Source organism: Camelina sativa, chromosome 15, assembly GCF_030686135.1.
Source record: "Camelina sativa cultivar CO46 ecotype springtype chromosome 15, ASM3068613v1".
NCBI lineage: Eukaryota > Viridiplantae > Streptophyta > Magnoliopsida > Brassicales > Brassicaceae > Camelina > Camelina sativa.
Window position 1 is genome coordinate 8,967,318 of NC_141894.1, and position 20,936 is coordinate 8,988,253.

Below are 20,936 nucleotides of genomic sequence, written 5' to 3' on the forward strand. Positions count from 1 at the left end.
AATTATTTAATAACTATTTAACAAAATTATAATAAATTTTAGTTATAATTTGAGTACAATTTTTAAAGTTTATTATTTTATTTTATTTGTGGTGATACATTGAATTGTTTGGTGTGTATAATTAATAATTAATATATAGTGCAAAGTTGTGTTTCTGTATTTCATTTTGGAAGTATATTTTGGGATATTGTAGAAATCATTAGTAAAACATTTGTAATAATCTTATAAATAATATAGACATTAGGACAAAAAAAAATAAAAAGGCCCAACTAAAATAATAAAAAGATACTTGACTTTTGGTGTGCTTCTTCGGGAGTCTATCTGATTGTTTTTAACCTTCTTCCTTTTTTCTTTTTAATCAACCTTCACTCTTTCTTCTGCGGCTTAGATCCCGATTGGAATCCTATAATTCTCACCTCCGTGATTTCTATATTTAATTACTTATTGGTCTACTTTGAAGATTTCAATCGGATGTTTTGCAAACCCAGTAAATGAGTTTGTTGATTTCAGTCTCGGATCTTGTTGGTTGGTAAGTTCTTGATTTTAAACTCTCTCAATTCGGTCTTCTTAATAATTAGATTTTAAACTCTCTCCATTCGGTCTTCTTTATAAATGTATTTTAAACTCACTGTATTATTCTCTCGAAGCGAATAACGAATATACATATATTATCGTCTGTTGTTAAATTCTGAATTTAGCGACTGTGATTTGGGCTTTTTTGTTATAAGATTATCTAACATCTTAATCATTCAATTCGAGGTATTTCCTTATGTTATAAAAGTATATTCATTCAAAAGAAAAGCCAGATAAGTTCGATGTTGATTTCAGCTTCAGATCTCATGGTGTTCTGTAGACATCGTCATACACTAACATATGTTCTTTCCATGTTTACAACTCTTGTGTAGACAGATACTTATAACATCAACAATTACAGTCAACTAAAAGCAAATACAGATGACGTCCTAAACTGGTTAGTAACATGACTCTCTTTTTTTGCCTTTCTTTTCTAAATTAGACTTTCGAGGAATTGTCATGTGTTTACAAAGAACGAAAACAAAACCAAAACCAGTTTTAAATAAATCAAAACAGCATTAAGATGTTTTTAACCGACTATGCTCTGTTCAGAACTCAGTATAATACTAAATATAAAGCAAATTTCTTTAGTCCCTTTCAACTGTTGTTCTCATCGTAAGTGTATCTAAGTTCGAATTTAGAGTCTAAATTTTAGTAAAGAGGGTTATATCGATATATTCAATTCACTCTATTACAATCTGTCCTTAAATTTGATTTTAAGGGTCTGTGTTTTGAAAATTTTTATAATAAGATGAATTCAGATCTTAACCAATTTATCTCTTACAGGTGACAACTGGGGTTGGTAAAGTATAATCATTCAACACCAAAGCAAGATAAGTTTGAGTTTGATTTCGTTTACATAAATTACAATATTCTGTAAACTTCCTCATTCAATAATATATGGTCTATCCATGTATACAACGTTTCTGCAGAAAGCTGGACTTATAAATCAACAATTACAGTCAAATAAAAGGAAACACTGATGACATCTTACTCGGTTAGTTACATGGCTCTCTGTTTTTGGCTTTGTTTGGTAAATTATTCTATGAATGAATGGTCATTTGATTACAAATAACGAACACAAAACAAAATCTAAATCTAAACCTAGAAATTAAAACAGCATTCTTTTGTTTTATATGGTCTATGCTTAGTTTAGATAACAGTATAATACGAAATATTAAGAGCTATATTAAGTAAATTTCTTCAAATACGAAACAAACCAAACATCCCCAAAATGTTTTACTAATAGAAGACTGCAAAAACAAAATTCACCCTTGAAATTAAAAAATTTAAAACAAAAAACACCAAACCAGACCTTACTTCCATAGATTTTGAAAAATTTCCTTGAACACAACATTCATCGTTTGCTTTGTTGTCCCTCCATCTTTATCTAAGATAAGCACTTTCAAACCCTTCTTCGATGTGACCCTAGAAAGGGCCACATATAACTGGCCATGAGAAAACACTAGTCGAGGTAGAAAAAGACCAACTTCTTCGAGTGATTGTCCTTGACTCTTGTTTATAGTCATGGCAAAAGCTACAGACAATGGAAATTGTCTTCGTCTCATCCGGAAAGGAAGTTTAGTATCAGTCGGTTTAATTAAAACCTTTGGAATTAACACTTTCTCTCCAACTCTTTTACCGGTAATAACACAAGCTTCAAGGACATTAATCCCCATCTGAGTAATCTGCAATCGTGTACCGTTGCATAAACCACCTTTAGGATATATATTTCTCAGTAACATTACAGGAGCACCAATCTTAAGACGAAGACTGTGATTTGGCAACCCTGAGAGCTTTATACTATTTAAGAAGTCTGAACTGAAAACAGGGTTGTTTAATGATTCGCTGTCCTGAGGATCGATACTATCAACACTTAAGTACACCATTTCTTCACCTGTATAGATATATGATCACGTTATTATTGTATTTAACTAAGATCGGAAAAACTAAAAATTTGCCTGATTTAAAAGTAGAAACTAACCTTGGAGCTTCTCAAGCAGTCTTTCATTGATGGTGTTAACATCACTATTTGTTGGACATAAAATAGCTCTTGTTTGGAAAAACTTCGGATCTGTTTTTGTATGCAACATTTCCAAATCACCATATACGGCCCTACTTATGGAATCAATAGGATCAACTAAACTCCCTTATTAAGTTGTTGCTGTATGTTAATCATATCAAATACCTCATAAAATTGACCATCAATGAGTGAGTTTGCTGAGCAGCCTACAATCTATGTGGCCATGCTATCAAAGAGCATCAACTTCAACTCACCAGAATTATCCATAACGTTGACATGTAGTTTGTACCTAGGACCATAACGTTCAAAGATGAGTATGGAGATTATACACCTATAATTGTGTATAAATTGATAAAATATTTCAATGTGTATACCTTGCGAGAACATTAGTAACATGTACTCGACACCCATACACCAGAACTGGGGTTTCTTTGCAGTTGAGACAGAACCATTGGTGATTGCGTTGATAGGTGTAACCTTCTTGTTACACCTTTTGCACGAGATATAGTACCAAGCCCAATCACAATCTATGGCATAAATAGTACATATCAATTTGACCTTTCCTTCCTACACATATGTATATATTCGGATTGGGAAAACACTGATATAATTTGAATGGAACAAAATTATAAGGTTAATAATTTTAACACACTGATACATTTCCCTTAGTTACCTCAGTCATATCCAAAATAGCTTGTATGTTCCTCCTTGGGAAGTTCTGGTAGAACTCGCCTACATTTGCTAACTGCAAATTATTCCTTTGTCTCCTCTCAATTAAGGTAATAGCAAGCCCATCATTTGGCAACCTAACATTTATACAAATATATATATATATATATATATATATATATATATATATGTTGAGTAGGGCTGATAAAACCCAATATACACTAAGCATAACGTGGTTTTAAATATATGTAGTTAAACTTACTTATTCTGCCACTCTAGGATGTCTGCATAGTCGGGATTAATTACCACCACAGATGCATTGAAAGCATTGGAGATACTCCTCTTCTCTATAAGAGTAAAACACATTGAAGATTTTATAGGTCCGAACTGGTTAAAACTTACAACATTGCGGTTTTTTAAGTAAAAAAAATACTACTCTATGATAAGGTTAAATGATTAAAACTTACCATTGTAAGTCTTGATTTTTGCAAATCTCACCAGACAAATAACACGTGCTTGAGCATCAGGATCACAAGCACTATGCACTTGCTCAGCAAATGTACCCCACAAAGTGCATGGTAGTCTATCATCACTAATAAAAGCAACGCACAATTAAAATATGTTGTGAATGTTAGGATGACATATGTTTTCAGACATTTCGTATTTAGAATAAAATGTTACCTCTCATCCCGAAGCTCAAAACTGATCTTCTTAGTGGGTCTGTTGCTGACATCGATGGTTTCCATCTCCCCAACATTCACAATTTGACCAACAATATCTGATGAATGATGTCATTGAATTAGCAAATTTATTAGTTTTCTTTAAACATTCGATATGGTAAAATTAAAATAACTCACCAATCAGATGGTTTTCATTCAGGTTTCCGGACAGGACAGAAACAAATGGGGACAGAGTTAAATACGGATCATCAGACACAGAGTCCATCCTACTGACAATGGTTTGAGTGATGAAAGACATCTTGTAACGATGGGCAGTAGGCTTGAATTGACCAGTGGCGATACTCAAACCAAAGTTCTCGACAGTTCTCCATTGACCGGTCACGACCTTGTTTTCAAAACGACTGATCAAGTCCTTCTTGACAGAAGCGTGAATCTTCGTCCCCTGGTAAAAGAAGTTATAAGGTACATTGTAGTTGCATTACAAAAAAATAAAATTAGAGGTGAATGATGGAAGACAGCAATATTTAAACTTACTTGGACATCTGAGAGCACCATATCGAAAGTTTCACCAAATCTTGTTGAGTAGGTCTTCCATGAATGAAGAACCCTTACTTGGACCTTCCAAGAAGTCTTGTAAGGCTTAACGTCGCGAAGGTAAGCGTAAGCTGCAGCCATTGATAGTTTCTTGCTGAATTTTGCTTGAGAATTGATTTTTGCTTGATGAGTTTTGAATGTGTTTGATGTTGGATTATTTATAGTGGTCGAGTGTTCTAGGGTATCGTATAGGATTTGCTTTGATAATTGCGGGATTTTTGGTTATGATTAGGATTATATTATGTATCTGATAGAATTTGCTGATTTTCAAGATTATTAGAGAGATTTGAGGGCGGGATTGATTGAGAAGATTTTGTTTGAATAGTTACCAAAAAAAATACCTTCGCATATTTTTAAGTGTGTATTGGGCTTGTGGATAATTTTTAAAACCTATAGATATTGATAATATGGCTGATATGTATTAATCTGGGCCTTAGGGTAATTGAAGCCGGGTTTCTTAAAAACACGCGGATCCTTGCTGTGTGGGTGATTTTTTTTTTTAAATAATTTCTGACACATTTACCCTGCTCAGTTAATCGATTGATTGTCCTTCTATATGTATTCAGTGGCAATTGCTGTAAATACAGTGAGAATTTCGGACATTAATAAAAACGTACTCCTCTTTTAATTATAAGAAGATGACAAAACTGTCTTCCTTTTTCACCTAAGTACAAGTTGTACAACAACTAGAAGTCATCATTACCCATTCACAAAAACACACGTTTTTTTTTGGGCCATCCAAAGTTGAAACATATCAGAAGATGTTTACTCATGATAAACTCTTTGATTTGTCGTCGTTTAACCTTAAGTTATGCAAATATAAATGTGTCGTCTTTTGACTTATTTACGTCTGCCAAACGTCGCCAGAAAAACCAAGGAGCAGTAGACGTATGTGATCAAAAGGAGTAGACGACTTGATAAGCTCTTAATTACCCGATGCAACCCTACAACACATCCTCTCCTTTATTCCGACCAAGTTCGCCATCAGAACTTCCGTCTTGTCGAAACGATGGAGGCACGTATACACCAAATATATACGATGGTACAATACACCTTGATATATGATATTGTTTGATAGGAAATTAAATTTTGTTCGAAATTTAACTTGAGTTTTTTGTTTTAGTAACTTTAGTTAGTTACAGATTTATTTCTGTTGTTTTATAGATTTGGGCCTAAGAGCAATTTCATTGGTGATACTGCCAATTGGGTGTCAAAGAGAATAAATAATAATATTTTTATTTTAATCTAATTAATTATTATTATTTTTCCCCCCAGCCAGTTAAATGATGACACATGTTAGATTCAGTGTTTTTGTGTCTCGGCAGAGACACTCTTTTCTCTCTTTCCAACTTTTGTTCTTTTTCTTTTTTTTTTTCTTTTTATTATTCTTTTTTTTATTTTTCTCTCTTTCTTTTGTGCATTTCATGTAAATTATGTGCAATAGACATGCCCTAATAGTAGAGGAGACTCACTTTCTGTTCTGTTTTTTTTTTTTTTGGTCAAAAAAAAAATTCCGTAGAGTTGAGCGGTATCATAAAAACAAAACCCTAGAAAATCTTAAAATAGCTTTTAGATAAATTAGAGATGGCGACGATCAAGACATAGACAGGTTGATCAAGTTCCTCATGTCCCGTAACGTGGAGAATCTATTGTTGGATATATGGAATATTCATTCCGATGAGTATAAGATTCCTGATGTATTCTACATGAGTTCTTCTGTCAAGCAACTCACCTTTAAATTCAATTGTAAGATGGTGATTCCCAGATGCTCGGTGGTGTCTTGGACATCTCTGAAGAAGTTGTACCTGGGTGATTGTGCTCTCTCTGATGAATCCATGGCTGCGATTCTATCTGGTTGTCCGGTTCTCGAGTGCTTAACATTGGATACGTGTGGTGAACTGAAGGTTCTTGATCTCAGCAAATCATTGTGTCTGAGAACACTAGATATATACCCCTACAGTTGGGTTCCGGGGCCAACACAGATTCTGGCACCGCATGTACATAATCTCATATTGGTAATAAACTCACAGTTAGCATGTACTTCTTTTGATGTCTCGTACTTAGCCGAAGCTAGGCTGGAGATTTGCATTTTCGTATTGAACAACGTCGAGGCTGGTTTCCTTCAAGACGTAGTGCTAAAGATGCTAGAAAAGTTGCAGAATGTAGAGAAGCTTACTCTTGGGGGAAACTTTCTTCATGTAAGTATCGATCGTCCTCCTTATTGCATTTCTCTAATTAATCATAATTAATTTGATCTTTGCTTTTTTTGATAGATTTTATCTTTGGCCGAGGTTCGTAGTGTTCCCTTTCCTAAGTTGAAGGTGAAAGATTTGACTCTCAAGACACTTATCTTTCAATATGTTATTCCTAGTATAGAAAGACTGTTGCAAAACTCACCTGATTTAAAGAAGCTAACAGTACGCGTAAAGAGCTCCAACTACATACGGGTATAGTTACCATTTAACCTCTTTTAATTTACCTTCCTTTTGACATCTCTTCTAAGTATCTCTGATCAGTTCGAATATATATCCAAGAACCATTTTTGTATCTTCTTTCTGTTGAGCAGGACTATGCTCTAGACGACTACTTGGAGTTGCAAGGCTTTAACCCGGATCAATGTTGGAGGTCAAAAGATGGGGTCTCTTTTAACAAGGTCGGTTGCTCTATCGAGCCAAAGCACGTGACTTCACTGTTGGAACTCGTGCTTAAAAACACAAAGACATTAGACAATATAGCCGTAATATTTGATGAACGTTACCCTTCGTTTAAGTTAGAAGAGGTGGTCGTTCCAACACTTTCCCACAAGAACGTCTCCATTGCGCTCCTATATAATCAAACCGATCCCTGACATCAGATGATGAGTGGTGAGTCATATATAGGTTCGTTCCGAATCTTCTTGAATATTTGTTTTTCTTTGATAATGGGTACTGTAATACTTTATTTAATATTACTGAATATTTTACATCGAACCTCATATATAGTAGAAGAAGACATTTCGTTATTTGTAAAACAAGTTAGGATATAATGTAAAATTCTTCTTATATATTCTCTCAACCCTAAGTTTTCATTGCCATTGAATGATGGGTTTATATACACACATTTATGATTATAAGTTTATAACGAGTATTGTGGAGGAAATAAGAGAATGTGTTTAATTATGTGAAGAATTGGCTTATGGTTTATATATCCAATATAATTAATGAATGATACATTCGTATATATTGCGATATGTTATTTTGATTTTACTACAAGTGAGCTTGTAATAGTGTATAGACTATAGAGTGTAAGATTTAATTTTCTGGTTTGATTTACTAACACTACAAGAAATATGGACATTGGTAGCACACGGAAAATGCTACTAAAGGACTTTCGTAGCGCATTTGAAAACGCTGTATAATGAGGAGCTATAGTAGGTCCCCTCCTTACCATAGCATTTTTTAAATGCTACGATAGTCAGAGCTATTATAGCGCTAATCTTCTGCTATAAAATAATCTTTTGTAACATTTGATTCATGCTATAATAAAGTTTTTCATAACTTTTTTTTAGTGTTGTAAAATATTATTTTATATCATTTTATTAGTATTATAAAATATTGTTTTGTATCTTTTTATTAGTGCTGTAAAATATTGTTTTGTATCATTTTGTTAATGCTGTTTAATGTATATTATTATGTGCTATATTTCAATTATTTGAAACCTATATTGCATAAAATATAAATTGCAAATTGATTCATAAATAAAATTAATATTACATTAAATTTATAAACCATACATTTTATATAGAATCATTCTATCAAATACCCAAAAAATACAAATGCTTGAATCACCAACCAAGTCATAAAAAAAAGGCAAGTACATTTCTTCACCAAACCAAGTCATAAAGAAACCAAAGCAGCTCTAGTAGATCTCCAACTCATACCATTTAACAGCCAACGCCATTCCATCAGCAGATCACCTTAGAGCCTTTGGCTTTGTGTGAACTCTCTATTTCTTCATAGAGTCATAACGCATATGCAGAGACCAATAACAATTGCCATACCTCAAGGATCTTCCTGAACTCAAGCTTGTCTTCCTTCTTGACAGTTATCAAACACAAGCAAGAAGCAGTTTTTTGTTGAACAACCTGAAATCAAGAAACCGAAATAACATAAGCAGACAGACATATGGTCCCAGGATCACCAGCTGAAGTTTTTCTCTGCAAAGTTCACCATCAAACAACAACGTAAATAAACAAAACCAAATACCAAACACAGAACAACGTAAATCCTTCCTCTATTAGAAGGATCAGAGGAAGAGGAACAAAGAACTTCACAATTCATGAAGAAAACTGAGTTATATACATGTGATGTCTCCGTTTCAGCTACTCTAATCACTTGCTCCTACACACACATAAATCAGATTCAAAATCAATCTGAGAAAAGCCATACTAAATCTCATCTTCGATCTTAATTAATAACCTAAACGAGAAAGAAAAAACTAGCAGAAGATTCAAACCATTAACTTAATCGAAATCACAAGAACAAAAGCTAGAACAAAACAAATCTGACCTGAAGAGAAGGGGAGAATCCAAATTAGAAAGACCTTTGGCTGAAAACCCAGAAAGTGAACCAGCATCAGTCCCTGGGAATAACAAACGGAAACCAAAATCAATCACAGAATGATACTGAGTGTGTTTGATTCCGATGAACAAGTAAGTTTCGGTGGTGGTATTGTGATTTCGCTTCCTCCAATTGCTACAAATGATCCGATTTTGCCTTGGGTTTGGTCTTCGGCGAATCATCTGGAGATGGGAGGGATAAGATGAGAACGGTAGCTCAAAGGCAAAGAAGAGAAGCTAATGAAAAATCGTGGACATAGAGAGAAGCTAATGAAAAATCGTGGACATAGAGAGAAGCTATAGAGGAAGAGAAGAGGAAGAGTTTCTCTCGCACACACAAACAAACAAACAAACAAACAAAAAAAAGAAGAAAAGAGGAGCGTGAGTGAGACAGCAAAGGGAAGTCAGAAAGAAGGAAGGTAGTCCATTGATTTAAATAAAATCAACGGTGTGTATTAGATAAGGGGTGATCCTTAACTCTATGGATCAACCAATCAGAAACCAGCTTTTCTATTTACATTTTAAAATTTGTAATACTTGAAATATATATTTTCAAAATTACTAGATTAATTTTGTAATACTTGAATCTTTTTTATTTTTGATATATTTTATGATATTGGTGTTAAATAATTTACAATTAAAAATTTAATGTTTATGGTTAAGAATTAGTAGTTTCAAACCCTATACCCTAAATCACAACCCTTATACTTTATACCCTAACATCAAAGACTCTATTGCATTCATTCTTATTTCTATTTTGTAATAAGACAATATAAAACATTAATAGTTTCTATATTTATTCTAAGTAGAAAATTTAATAATTTACAATTAAAAATTTAGTGTTTATGGTTAAGAGTTAGTAGTTTCAAACCCTATACCCTAAATCACAACCCTTATACCCTATACCCTAACATTAAAGACTCTATTGCTTTCATTCTTATTTCTATTTTGTAATAAGACAATATAAAACATTAATAGTTTCTATAATTTCATTGTTATTCTAAGTAGAAAATTTAATAATTTACAATTAAAAATTTAGTGTTTATGGTTAAGAGTTAGTAGTTTCAAACCATATACCCTAAATCACAACCCTTATACCCTATACCCTAACATCAAAGACTCTATTGCTTTCATTCTTATTTCTATTTTGTAATAAGACAATATAAAACATTAATAGTTTCTATATTTTCATTGTTATTCTAAGTAGAAAATTTAATAATTTACAATTAAAAGTTTAGTATTTGTATTTATATTATAAGTAGATTTATATATACTTCAAACCTTATATACTCTTATACCTTAAATCCCAAACCATAAATCCTACATTCTAAATCAAAAATTCAACTAACGTTTTATTATTATTTTGTATTTTGTAATAATTTTTATTTTATTTTATATTTTTAGTATGAAATAATAATTCGTTATATTTTTTTTCTTAATTTTGAAACAGAAAAATATTCTACAAATATTAACCATTAATGATATTTCATAAATATCATGAATTATTTTTGTTGTGAGTTGATAATGTTATTTTAGTGATTCTGGAGAATGTTAAGAGATTGATATAAAAAAAAATCTCTAACTTATTTTATTGAATTATCACAAACCGTTAGTAGTATAAAATTTGCATAATTCAGAATACATTTCCTATAAAAAGATGCAAAATGCTAAATATAATAAAAATTGTCACAACTCACAAGTCTCATATACTAAACTCTCACAAATCCCCATTTCGTCCCACATTCTTGCAAGTATTCTATCTAAGTTTAGCATCACAATCTTTAACCTCGTCTGCCATATTTGCAACTGAATCAAATCCAATGTAGGCAAAGAACTGTGACTCGACCAGCAAACTCAAGACAACATCCAATCAATTTCCTGAAGCTTTTGTGACCACTCACCATCGATGAAACTGCTATGTCGTGTCAAAGTAAACTTCATCAAATTTGGACCTCTTACAACTTTATCGATGAATATTTTGTGATGGTTCTCTGTTTGACCTGAATACCATTCGTAGCCAAAATCAGATAATTCAGAAATATGATTCGAGTCGCTGAAATTGTTGGTCGCTTTGCAGATCTCATCAGCAGAAAAGAATTTGACGGGATTGAGTTTGCCATCGCAACATTCGATGAGATCTTCGAATAACATCGCCCCGTCTCTCAGACGCGTAATCAGATAAGGACTTCTTCTTCTTCTCCCTCCGCCAGTTGAACCACCAAGAGTGTATTCCAGAATCAGTGTCAGCCAATTAACCACGCAACTCTGCAGAATCCCACAAAATTCAAAAGCAAAACATTAAAGGCTCCAAATCCTTCAACGAGTGGTTAATGAAACCGCAACAAACTGCTAGATAACTAAACAAGCAAGTGAAATGATACCCTTCACCAAAGCAAATGTAAGAGTAGTGATAGGCACTTCCAGCTGAAGGAAAAAGGCTAGAGAGTGCTACAGAAACACCAGCTATAAAGAATGAAAAGGCTAGAGCAGGTCCTGAATGCTCTCTCGCCACTGTTCCCACAAGAATATAAACCCCTGCTCCAATTGTTGATTCAACACCTAAAAATTTTACAAACCAAAACTCTGATGTTTAGCGAAGAACACATCCAAATACAAAAAATACACATAATTTGTTATCATATCTTACATAAGGACAGCGAAAAACAAACAAAAAGCTACAGACTTTATAAACCCAGATATTACAGACACAAAATCAGATTGAGAAATTCATTGACTTACAAAGAAACATCGATTCCTAAAAATTAGTATTTTTGAGAAGATTGATTAGTTCATAATAAGAGTACCAATTGGGATTAAGTGAGGAAAGGTCAAGGCTTTGGCGAGTTGCTGGTCATGAGACTCAGTTTCGCAACCCCGTGAACGGCCACCTCTGGTGACGGCGGCTGAGATGATGGAGGAGAAAGTGGTGGCGGCGGAGGAAGAGAAATCGCCGACGAAGCGGACGTGGAGAGAGACGGAGACTGAGAGGGAGAGTAGAGATCGGAGAGAGAGGAGAAGTGGAGAGAAGAGGGGAAATTTTCTTCGATTTAGATTAGGGATAAATGAATTGAATTTTTTTTTTTTGTATAAATGTTGTTTTTTAGGGGAAAAAAAGATGAGCTAAGTTTTAATTTGGCGGACAAACTAGAAATTTGGGTAAGTGTTTTGCCTCCTCGATGATTTTCCAGTTACAATAATGATTTTTGGATTCCCGCTTATTGAAAATCTTTCATAGCGCTACAATAATGCTATAATAGAGTTCACTTCCGATGATTTTGACACTTTTAGTAGCAGTTAGTAAATTTGCGCTACAATAATATGCTACCAATGCCTATATTTCTTGTAGTGTAAGGTAAGATTTTGTAAGATTATATTTTTGCTTTCAGTATCTTCACCACACTATCGACATGTAGGACTAGTCAAGAGGTTTCTCCTGTATAGGTAAAAATTTCCAGCCACATGACATTTGCAGCTACATATATCTTATTATATAAAGTTTGATGTCAAAATTACTAATTAATAAAATCTTGACACATATCAATTAGATCATTCGGATGTTGACACATGTCCATTCTAAAATTATTAAATTTTTAGAAAAGAAAACGTAAAAATACAAAACCTACCATAAAAAAAAATCATTATAAGCAAATTATATATATATATATATATCAAAAATTCGAAATTGTAATATCGTTTACTTATTTTAATTTTAAGTTGTTAATTTTACAAAAAAATGATTACTTTTCATATAAGATAAAAATATGATTGTGAAAATTATACAACTAATTACTGTTTCTAGAAAAATGTATATACTTACATTTACATAAAGAAAGAGATTTTTGAAGTAAAAGATTTAAAATAAAAATAGATCGTTTCATAATTTTTTCAGCAATCAAATAATTTATTTAAAACGACTGCTATTGTAACATATAAGATAGGAGTATGTCAGATTAACGTATGCGTTTTGGTAACTATAAAAATGTTAAAGTGAAGAGACATATAATAGATTATTTAATATGTTCATAAAGACAATTTGTTGATAATAGTAAAGAATAATGAATATATTTTAACACTAAAATATATTTGTGTGTACAAATACACTTCAAATGGTAATGTAGATTTTGTAAATGGATATACATTAGTGTATTATAGCAAAAAAACAACTATTTTCTATAACTAAAAGTTTATCTCTTTACTTTTATACATTGTTTTTACTTACGAAAATAATTAAATAAATATATATTCTTTGTTAAATTTAATTTAATTTTAATAAATTTGAACTCATGTACAACTATTTTCTTAACTAAAAGTGTATATGTTTACTTTTTCAATGCAAACAATAAATTAAAAAAAATTTCTTGGTTAGTTGCCATAGCCGGAGAGAAGGGGTTTACAAAAGAAATTTCAGAGATAAGAGAACGCGAAACACGGATAAGACAATTCACCTTCGTATTTGACGCACGCGGGAACCAAGAGATGGAGAATAGTTGGAAGGATTCCAGCGAGTTGAACTCATCGAGCACGTTGGAGAAGGACGGCCAATCTTTAGGGGACTGAACCATAGTGAGTAACTCAGCACAATCAGTCTCGAAATGTTGACAAGCGATCCCTGCAGCACGTATCCGCTCCATGGCCCAATACAACGCTTCTAACTCTGAATGCAGGGGGTGTGGCTCCGTCTTAGAGACTTGGCCCCCAACAACAAGGTTTGCTCTTCACCAACGCGACACCGCTAGTCCAATCCTGAATGCAAATTGGTTGCTTTCAAAGAACCATGACTCTGACAACGAGGTGAAGAAATCTGGACATCCGAAGACAGAGATGGAGCTGACATGACCGCTATAAAAGAGAGGCCTCTTCCCAGGCTAACTTATCGCTCTAGAAAACAAAATCCAAATTCGAGTACACCGACTCATATGGAAAACCCTCTGACGAGACATGAGTCGGAGATAAATCCCAAACTTCACAAGAGCGAGGGCATTCAAAGAAAACGTGATTAATAGTGTCAACCACAGAATCACACTTATTACAACAAATACCACATTGGACACTTCGGTGTATCTATCGACTTTTATAGATAATTTTTACTTACTAAAAATATTTATTTTAAATTCTTTATTAAATTTAATTTCATTTTAAAAACTCTAAACCCGCACATCGGACGGTCCTAATCTAGTGTATATATATATCCCACAAATACCATTTTCTTTGCTTAGAATATCTTGAAAATTTGTCCTCCAATGACCATATGGGTGTCATGTCACCGCACAATCACGAATTGTGAATCATTTATTTTATGTTTGCTTCTGAATGAATCAATCTATCTGACTCTGATCACATATAACTAAATGTTTTTTTTTTTTTTTTTTTTTTTTTTTAAAAAAAAAAAACTTTTCTATTAATATTAGTATTGATAATGGGCCTACCACTAATGGGCTCGGCCTTGGAACTAATTACAAAGGTCCAGCAGTTACAAAAAGGAGAAAACGGCGGTCGATGCCTTCGCCGGAAAAACGATCGGATCCTGCTGAATGACCTGAAACAGAAGCTTGAACAAGAACGCCGGTGGTTGCAGGATCCACGGCTTTGCGGCGGATACACCAAATCGAAACCCTTGACATCCGCAACCAAACTCTGTCTCAGGTTCTTCTCCGGTGTACTGCTTGACCCGCTACAGATCCTTCAACAAGTTCAAACCACCAATGACAGGCTCCGCGAAGACAGGTCCCGTGCCTAGCAACCCGCTCACTCAGATCTAACACGCCTCTTCCAGCTCCGGCAACCACCGCAACCTCCAGGTAGGTTTGCTTCAATCCGGTCTGGTGGACACAAAGTCATGGCGATTTACAGAGGATGATGGCTCAATCCATCTTCCATAAACCGGATCCCATGATAGCCCCTAAGGATGTCAAACATCTAGGTTAACCACCGCAACAATGCAACAATACCCTCCTGCCCTCCTCCGACTTCCGCCGCAACCGCAGCTTCTGGCGGATGGGTGAACCAAGGGAAAAGCTCCACCGCGACCAAACGCGGCTTGATCTAGAAGCTTCCCGACCATCCAAACCGAAGCCACAGTTGCATCAGAGGAAGACAAACCACGCCTCTGTTGCCGGAGATGCAAACCACCCACCACTGCCTTCCCCTTGTAGATTCAAGACCCACAATGAAGAACCGCCCAAACTTACCTGTCAAAGAAGCCAACCCCAACTGAGAAGTAACGCCTCGACTGGACGGAGAGAAGTCAAGATCCAGTGAGAGAAACACCAGATCTGACCACCGGAGTTCACCGAAGAGAAGCCGCGGCTCTCACTTCTCACCAAAGCCAACAAACCCTTCGGCGAGTCCCAACACACAAAGTCTTCCACCCAGATCTGCCAAATCCAGCCACGAACAAACGCTGCCGTCCTCAAGCAAGTCCGTCGAGCCTTCACTAGCAGACACCTCCCAAAGAAGACTCCACTTCACGCGCCTAGACATCGCCGGAAACCACCAACAAGAGAACCATATCAGAGACGAAGGACCACCTCACAGAGGGTGACGATGACAGTAGAAGCAGCTAAGAAAAGAGGGGAACAAAAGCCCTCTCCGGTGCCGGGAGGGCAACCGGAAAGGCGGCGGCTCAAAACTAGGTTTAGGTTTTTAGAGAGAAGGTGGAGAGAAAAAAGGAGGAGAGAGCTTTTTTTTTGTTTTTTTTGCACTCATATAACTAAATGTTATTACATTCTTAAATTAAGATGATTGATATGGCCGATAAGCACTTTTCAAACAACATTTAATGTGACTGGTGGTACGCTGCGTTTCTTGCTGCGCCATCATTGTCAGTCATGTAAACAAAAGAAAAGGTACGCTATATATGAGATTGTACTTGTGCTTAAAGTTAGGTTAAAGCTAAAAACAAAAATTTCGCGATTCGGTGGTTGATTTTGGCATAGAAGTTTAAGCTTAATTAATTAGTTTTTGTCTACCGCACATCAATTTATTATACTAAATCGAAACTAGTACTCTTTGATAGATTGACTTGGACTAGCATAATCAGAACGTGAAAGACAAAATAGTTATGCCGAAATATTAGTTAGCGAAACCCTTACTCACTACACAGCTCTAAAGATGATGAAGTTTCACCTCCATACTACCACTTTCATCGGCATCTGCAAATGGATCAAGTTCATGTCCCGTAACGTGGAGAATATATCCCTGGATTTAACTGAGTATAATTTTCCTGATTTCTTCTACATCAATACATCTGTCAAGAAACTCAGCATTAGGTTATGCATTTCTGCTACGAGACCTCCTAGATGCCCCGTGTCTTGGACATCCCTGCAGAAGTTGTACTTGCGTCATTGTTTTCTCACTGATGAATCCATTGCTAAGATTCTATCTGGCTGTCCGATTCTTGAGAGCTTAAAGTTGGATTTCTACAGTGAACTCAGGATTCTTGATCTCAGCAAATCGATGTGTTTGAGAACATTAGAAATCAACGAAAGCGCTTCGGGTTATGGGCCAACGCAGATTGTGTCGCCACATCTCCATTGTCTCATATTGACAAGCACTAAGTCTTCATTATTTACTTTAGTTGATGTCTCGTCTTTAGCCGAAGCTAAACTGACCATTTGCATTAGCCCATTCCAATATAACATTGAAGCTGATATTCTTCAAAACATGGTGCTAAAGCTGCTAAAAGAGTTGCAGAATTGTTGAATGAGTGGGACTACTAGCTCGGGAATATTAATTAAGGGAGGCGAAACAAAGGACTTTTATTAAGATAGTCAAAGATCGTTGAATTACAATATAACCGTTATAAGCCGATCGGCTAATTACAGAGAATTGTATTTTCAAATTGACTAACAGAACTATAGCTTAGAATCAGATTTACTCCAGAATCTTGCCCCTGATTACTTGATGCCTTCTACAAGCTGCTCTCTTGGTATTTATAGTTGATGGGACGCTTCATCTCTCTGCCTCGGGATCAATGTGGGATTGTCTCCAAGCAAAGTTGGCGGTCATTCTTATGTGGGCCGTCATTTACTGGGCTGTCCGTCTCAATTGGGTCTTCTAAAAGCTTTGTCGGCTCGATAAGAGAGTTTTGGTCAGCCAATATTTCTGGACTTTGGGGTGACTATTTCAATAATGAGCATGTGGGAAAGTATGTTAAGGCTGGGTGAAACCCATATCCAACAAATGTAGAGAAGCTTACTTTTGAGGAAATCCTTCTTCAGGTATCTTTTGACCTTTATTTCTGCATTCTCTAATGCCTAGAACTCCTGCTCGTACATATAATTATATATACTTTTACGCATGTTGAATGAGTAGGTTGGTTGTACACTCCACGACGAGTGATGATCGATGGATTGATTCTCTATATTAAGGACATGCCTAACTCTATGAGTCTATGTTATGCGCATGCTCACTAACTTTAACGTGATTTTTGTTAGGTTTTATCTCTTGCTGAGTTACTTGGTGTTCCTTTGCCGATGTTCAAAGTCAAAGCTTTGACTCTTAAGACATCGATTTCTCGTAATGTTATTATTGGTATAGAGAGGATATTACAAAACTCACCTGATTTGAAGACGCTAACAGTACACACAATAATCGGCAACACCTTACCGGTACATTTACCTTAAAATCCTCTTTATTTTTCTCGTTAAAGAGTTGAAGTAGATTCGATCAGACGAAGCCACATCTTCAAATAGAATTATAGTTGGTTTCATCTTGTCACTTCGTATACATATAATTATATATACTTTAATCACTGTATTAAAAGGAGACGATTTTGATTGCAATTACATTACTGATCTTTGGATTGGTCTTAGAAAGGTTCAATCTTCACGGTTCTGCCATCATTTAACTACTCTAATGTTGCGGTTCTGGTGCAAGATGTGATCGTTAATAAAAAAACCTCGGACAGCAGGGACACTAACAAATATCACTCTTCCTTTCTCAGTCTCGCTCGTCTAAATATTATTTTGGGCCACATTAAAAGCCCACTAGTTAAGATTCTTTAGCCGACGATCGTCCTTGGCGCACACACTTGAGCTAGGGTTTTTTTGTGTCTTTCAAAATTTGTAACCACCAGAAGCAGAGGAGACTTTCTTCATAAGCTTCTAAGTTTTAACCTAACTTACTTGTGTTACACCAATCTTTGCTGATGATGCTCTCCGATCTTCCAAGCGATTTGGTAGAGAAAGTGCTCGTTAGGCTTCCAGTAACATCGATGAGAGCAGTGCGATTCGTTTGCAAAAAGTGGAACACGTTAACCAAAGAAGCACGTTGCTCGAGCCAAAGCAGCAGCAGCAAGAGAGGTGGTTGTGGTGATGAATGATCGAGTTAATCTGATGAGCGTCAACCTCCATGGAATTCACAATAACGTTAACCCATCAATAAACCATCTAGGTAAACTCGTTAGCCTAACCGATTTAGATGAAGTCGATATGTCTGAAGTGTTTCACTGCGATGGTTTATTGTTATGCATCACAAGAGACCGCACTAGGTTCGTTGTTTGGAATCCGTATTGCGGCCAAACCCGGTATTTCAACCGAAAGCACGTGATGGACAAGTATGCTATTGGATACGAGACGAGAGAATCGAGCGGCCGCAGCTATAAAGTTTTAAGATTTGGTGAATGTACTCCGGGATACGTTTTTTATGAACTTGACTATATCAACTCTGTAACGCGGATGGATAATATCAATACGCTTATCACTGCGGACTGGTTTATACCTTATCATCAACGTGGCGTGTCTCTCAAAGGAAATACTTATTGGTATTCTCAGTCAAAGTCTAATGAAGGAGGAAGAGTATTCTTCTTAGTCTGTTTTGATTTTACAAGAGAGACATTTGGACCGCATCTAAGTCTACCGTTTCTCCCCAGGGCCGTGCTTATAGTGTAACAAAAAGGCATTAGCCTCAGGCCCCACATAATATATAAAATTTTGGTCTAATGGTTCAAAACAAAATTTAATTTATGTTTCTTACTTGAGTTCAAAACCAAATTCTTATATAAAAAAAAATAATATTTCTTTTATTTATTTATTTAAGCTCTAAGAATCTAAGAATCCTAACTATTTTTGTTTTCTCAAATGTGTTTCTACGAAGTCTTCTTGTATTTGTATATTATAATTTATGTTTCATGTTTTATAGTGGTATTACAATTTATGCTAACTTGCTATATTTTGATTTTGTTTATAACATATAAAGACTGATTCTTGTTTAGTTTTCCTGTTACATGAATATTGGTTACTATTTATGTTTTCTGAATTTGTAAAAAAAAATGCAGAACATGCTTCTAAATGAATATGATGTTTTAGAAAAAAAAAGATAAAATTTAAGATCTTTTAGACGTATAATTGTTGTTTTAGACCTCTTTATTAGTTATATATATATATAAGATATATATATTATGTTAATTATCAGTTAAAAATAATAATTACACTTTAAAATTTGCCTTAAGCCCCTAGAAAGGCTGGCACGGCACTGTTTCTCCCTTATACGGGAGAAACTATAAGTCTATCTAGTGTTAGAGATGAGCAACTTGCAGTGTTATATACGGAGATATGGATTACGACAGAGATTGATCCCGAAACAGTGTCGTGGAGCAAGCTGTTCTTTGCGGTGGAAGTTTTAAAGATTTCGGATAGCTGTGGGAGTTTCTTTGTTGACGAGGAGAAGAAAGTTGTCGTTGTTTTTGATGAGTACAGAGAAATGGGAGAACGCTACATAGCTGCTTATATCATTGTAGAGGATGGAATTATCACAAAAATAGATTTAGGAAAAGCTGTAAGCAGTTCTTATCATCCACAAATGTGCTCTTGTGTTTCAAGTCTAGCGCAAATCAAATGACCACAACTGTAAAAAATGTTACGAAATCTCCCAAAAAAATGTTTAGCTGCTTTTTTCCGACTGGTTCTTAGGGGAAATTATTTTTCTAACTTAATTAAAATGATTTATTTTTAACGACTTGTAGAAGTCATTTCCAAATCCGTATTCTGGGCAATTTTTTTTGTTTGTTTGAATAAAGACCAATTTTTTTTTTTAATCTCTGTTAAAAAATATGAATTTCATTTGGATAATATAAACACTTGATAGAATTATAAAAATAAATTTTCGTTCTAAATTGGAGTCAGTGAAATAATGATGGAAGATAAAGAGTCTTTTTGGTTATTCATTAGTAAAAATAAATTGTTAAAACATATTTTAATTAATTATTTTTGTGTTACAAATTTTCTTTTTGTCTCTTTTATCTTACATTATTTTTTTGTGCCCCTTTATCTTGCATTATTTCTTTTTTTGCCTCTTTATCTTGCATTATTTTTATTTTTTGTACCCCTTTATCTTACATTATTTGTCTCCTTTAATCTATGAACACGGAACGGTCGCACCGCTTGTCCCTCTATCTAAGTTGGCACTGCGTATGGAATTGTAAATTCTAAAAATCAAAACACATGGATTTTGAAATAACATGTTTTATCCTTGGATTTGAATCCTTCTATTTTACATTTTTAAATCCATTAAAAACATAACATGGATTTTGGAATCCAAAAACAAATCATTAAATGAATAACATGGGATTTTAACACGTATTTGTAAATCATAAAACCAATTACACATGATTTTGATAAGTATTTTCAAACCTATGATTGAATAACAAATAATTTTTGTTTGGATTTCCAAATCCATTAAAACTAATAACCCTCTCTAAGTTTCAGTCCGAATGTTTTTAAGCTGACGTTAGGACTGAAGTGCTTTCCTTCTTCAACACGTGGGGGCCTACTTGTAAACCGAGAAATGTCATAAGAAGAGG

General features: G+C 34.7%; 2 protein-coding genes and 2 long non-coding RNA genes across 10 annotated transcripts; 1 reads left to right on the forward strand and 3 right to left on the reverse strand.

Moving 5' to 3' along the window:
- The first annotated feature begins 296 nt into the window (after positions 1 to 296).
- On the forward strand, positions 297 to 7,582 carry LOC104746176 (putative F-box/LRR-repeat protein At3g18150). Of its 7 annotated transcripts, XM_087489366.1 has the most exons (9): positions 302 to 529; positions 906 to 970; positions 1,360 to 1,570; positions 4,145 to 4,407; positions 4,532 to 4,599; positions 5,407 to 5,581; positions 6,291 to 6,737; positions 6,813 to 6,986; positions 7,106 to 7,582. In XM_087489366.1, the coding sequence occupies exons 6-9, from the start codon at positions 5,549 to 5,551 to the stop codon at positions 7,385 to 7,387; spliced, it is 936 nt and encodes a 311-aa protein (XP_087345492.1). In that variant the 5' UTR covers positions 302 to 529; positions 906 to 970; positions 1,360 to 1,570; positions 4,145 to 4,407; positions 4,532 to 4,599; positions 5,407 to 5,548; the 3' UTR covers positions 7,388 to 7,582. The 7 variants fall into 7 exon arrangements, 4 of the variants coding, with proteins under 4 accessions (XP_087345494.1, XP_087345491.1, XP_087345492.1 ...); XM_087489368.1 differs by lacking the exon at positions 5,407 to 5,581 and having other exon boundaries at positions 297 to 529; positions 4,145 to 4,599; positions 6,813 to 6,830; positions 6,916 to 6,986; positions 7,106 to 7,174; XM_087489367.1 differs by having other exon boundaries at positions 312 to 529; positions 4,145 to 4,599.
- Positions 1,890 to 4,500, reverse strand: LOC147926426 (replication protein A 70 kDa DNA-binding subunit D-like). Its single transcript, XM_087487061.1, has 9 exons — positions 4,480 to 4,500; positions 4,123 to 4,387; positions 3,947 to 4,043; positions 3,733 to 3,857; positions 3,528 to 3,612; positions 2,997 to 3,086; positions 2,851 to 2,885; positions 2,558 to 2,647; positions 1,890 to 2,470 (listed from the first exon to the last, which is right to left on the reverse strand). Exons 1-9 carry the CDS (start codon positions 4,498 to 4,500, stop codon positions 1,890 to 1,892), a joined length of 1,389 nt encoding a protein of 462 aa, XP_087343187.1.
- A 646-nt stretch (positions 7,583 to 8,228) lies between the features above and the next one.
- Positions 8,229 to 9,519, reverse strand: LOC104746177 (uncharacterized). Its single transcript, XR_760831.3, has 3 exons — positions 9,087 to 9,519; positions 8,880 to 8,918; positions 8,229 to 8,662 (listed from the first exon to the last, which is right to left on the reverse strand). It is a non-coding gene; the product is annotated as an uncharacterized LOC104746177 (long non-coding RNA).
- Positions 9,520 to 10,701: 1,182 nt separating this feature from the next.
- Positions 10,702 to 12,388, reverse strand: LOC147926427 (uncharacterized). Its single transcript, XR_015581353.1, has 3 exons — positions 11,941 to 12,388; positions 11,518 to 11,695; positions 10,702 to 11,401 (listed from the first exon to the last, which is right to left on the reverse strand). It is a non-coding gene; the product is annotated as an uncharacterized LOC147926427 (long non-coding RNA).
- Positions 12,389 to 20,936: the final 8,548 nt, after the last annotated feature.

Excerpts from the sequence above, each read along its gene's own strand:
- LOC104746176 (XM_087489365.1), top strand. The coding sequence starts at position 4,543 with ATGAAGAACCCTTACTTGGACCTTCCAAGAAGTCTTGTAAGGCTTAAC. Across the intron at positions 4,600-6,290 it reads TAAGGCTTAACGTCGCGAAG|ATGGTGATTCCCAGATGCTC; the intron begins GTAAGCGTAAGC and ends TTCAATTGTAAG. Across the intron at positions 6,738-6,812 it reads TTGGGGGAAACTTTCTTCAT|ATTTTATCTTTGGCCGAGGT; the intron begins GTAAGTATCGAT and ends TTTTTTTGATAG.
- LOC147926426 (XM_087487061.1), bottom strand. The coding sequence starts at position 4,500 with ATGGTGCTCTCAGATGTCCAA. Across the intron at positions 4,388-4,479 it reads TGGTGCTCTCAGATGTCCAA|GGGACGAAGATTCACGCTTC; the intron begins GTAAGTTTAAAT and ends TTCTTTTACCAG. Across the intron at positions 3,087-3,527 it reads ATCCTAGAGTGGCAGAATAA|GTGTAACAAGAAGGTTACAC; the intron begins GTAAGTTTAACT and ends CTCGTGCAAAAG.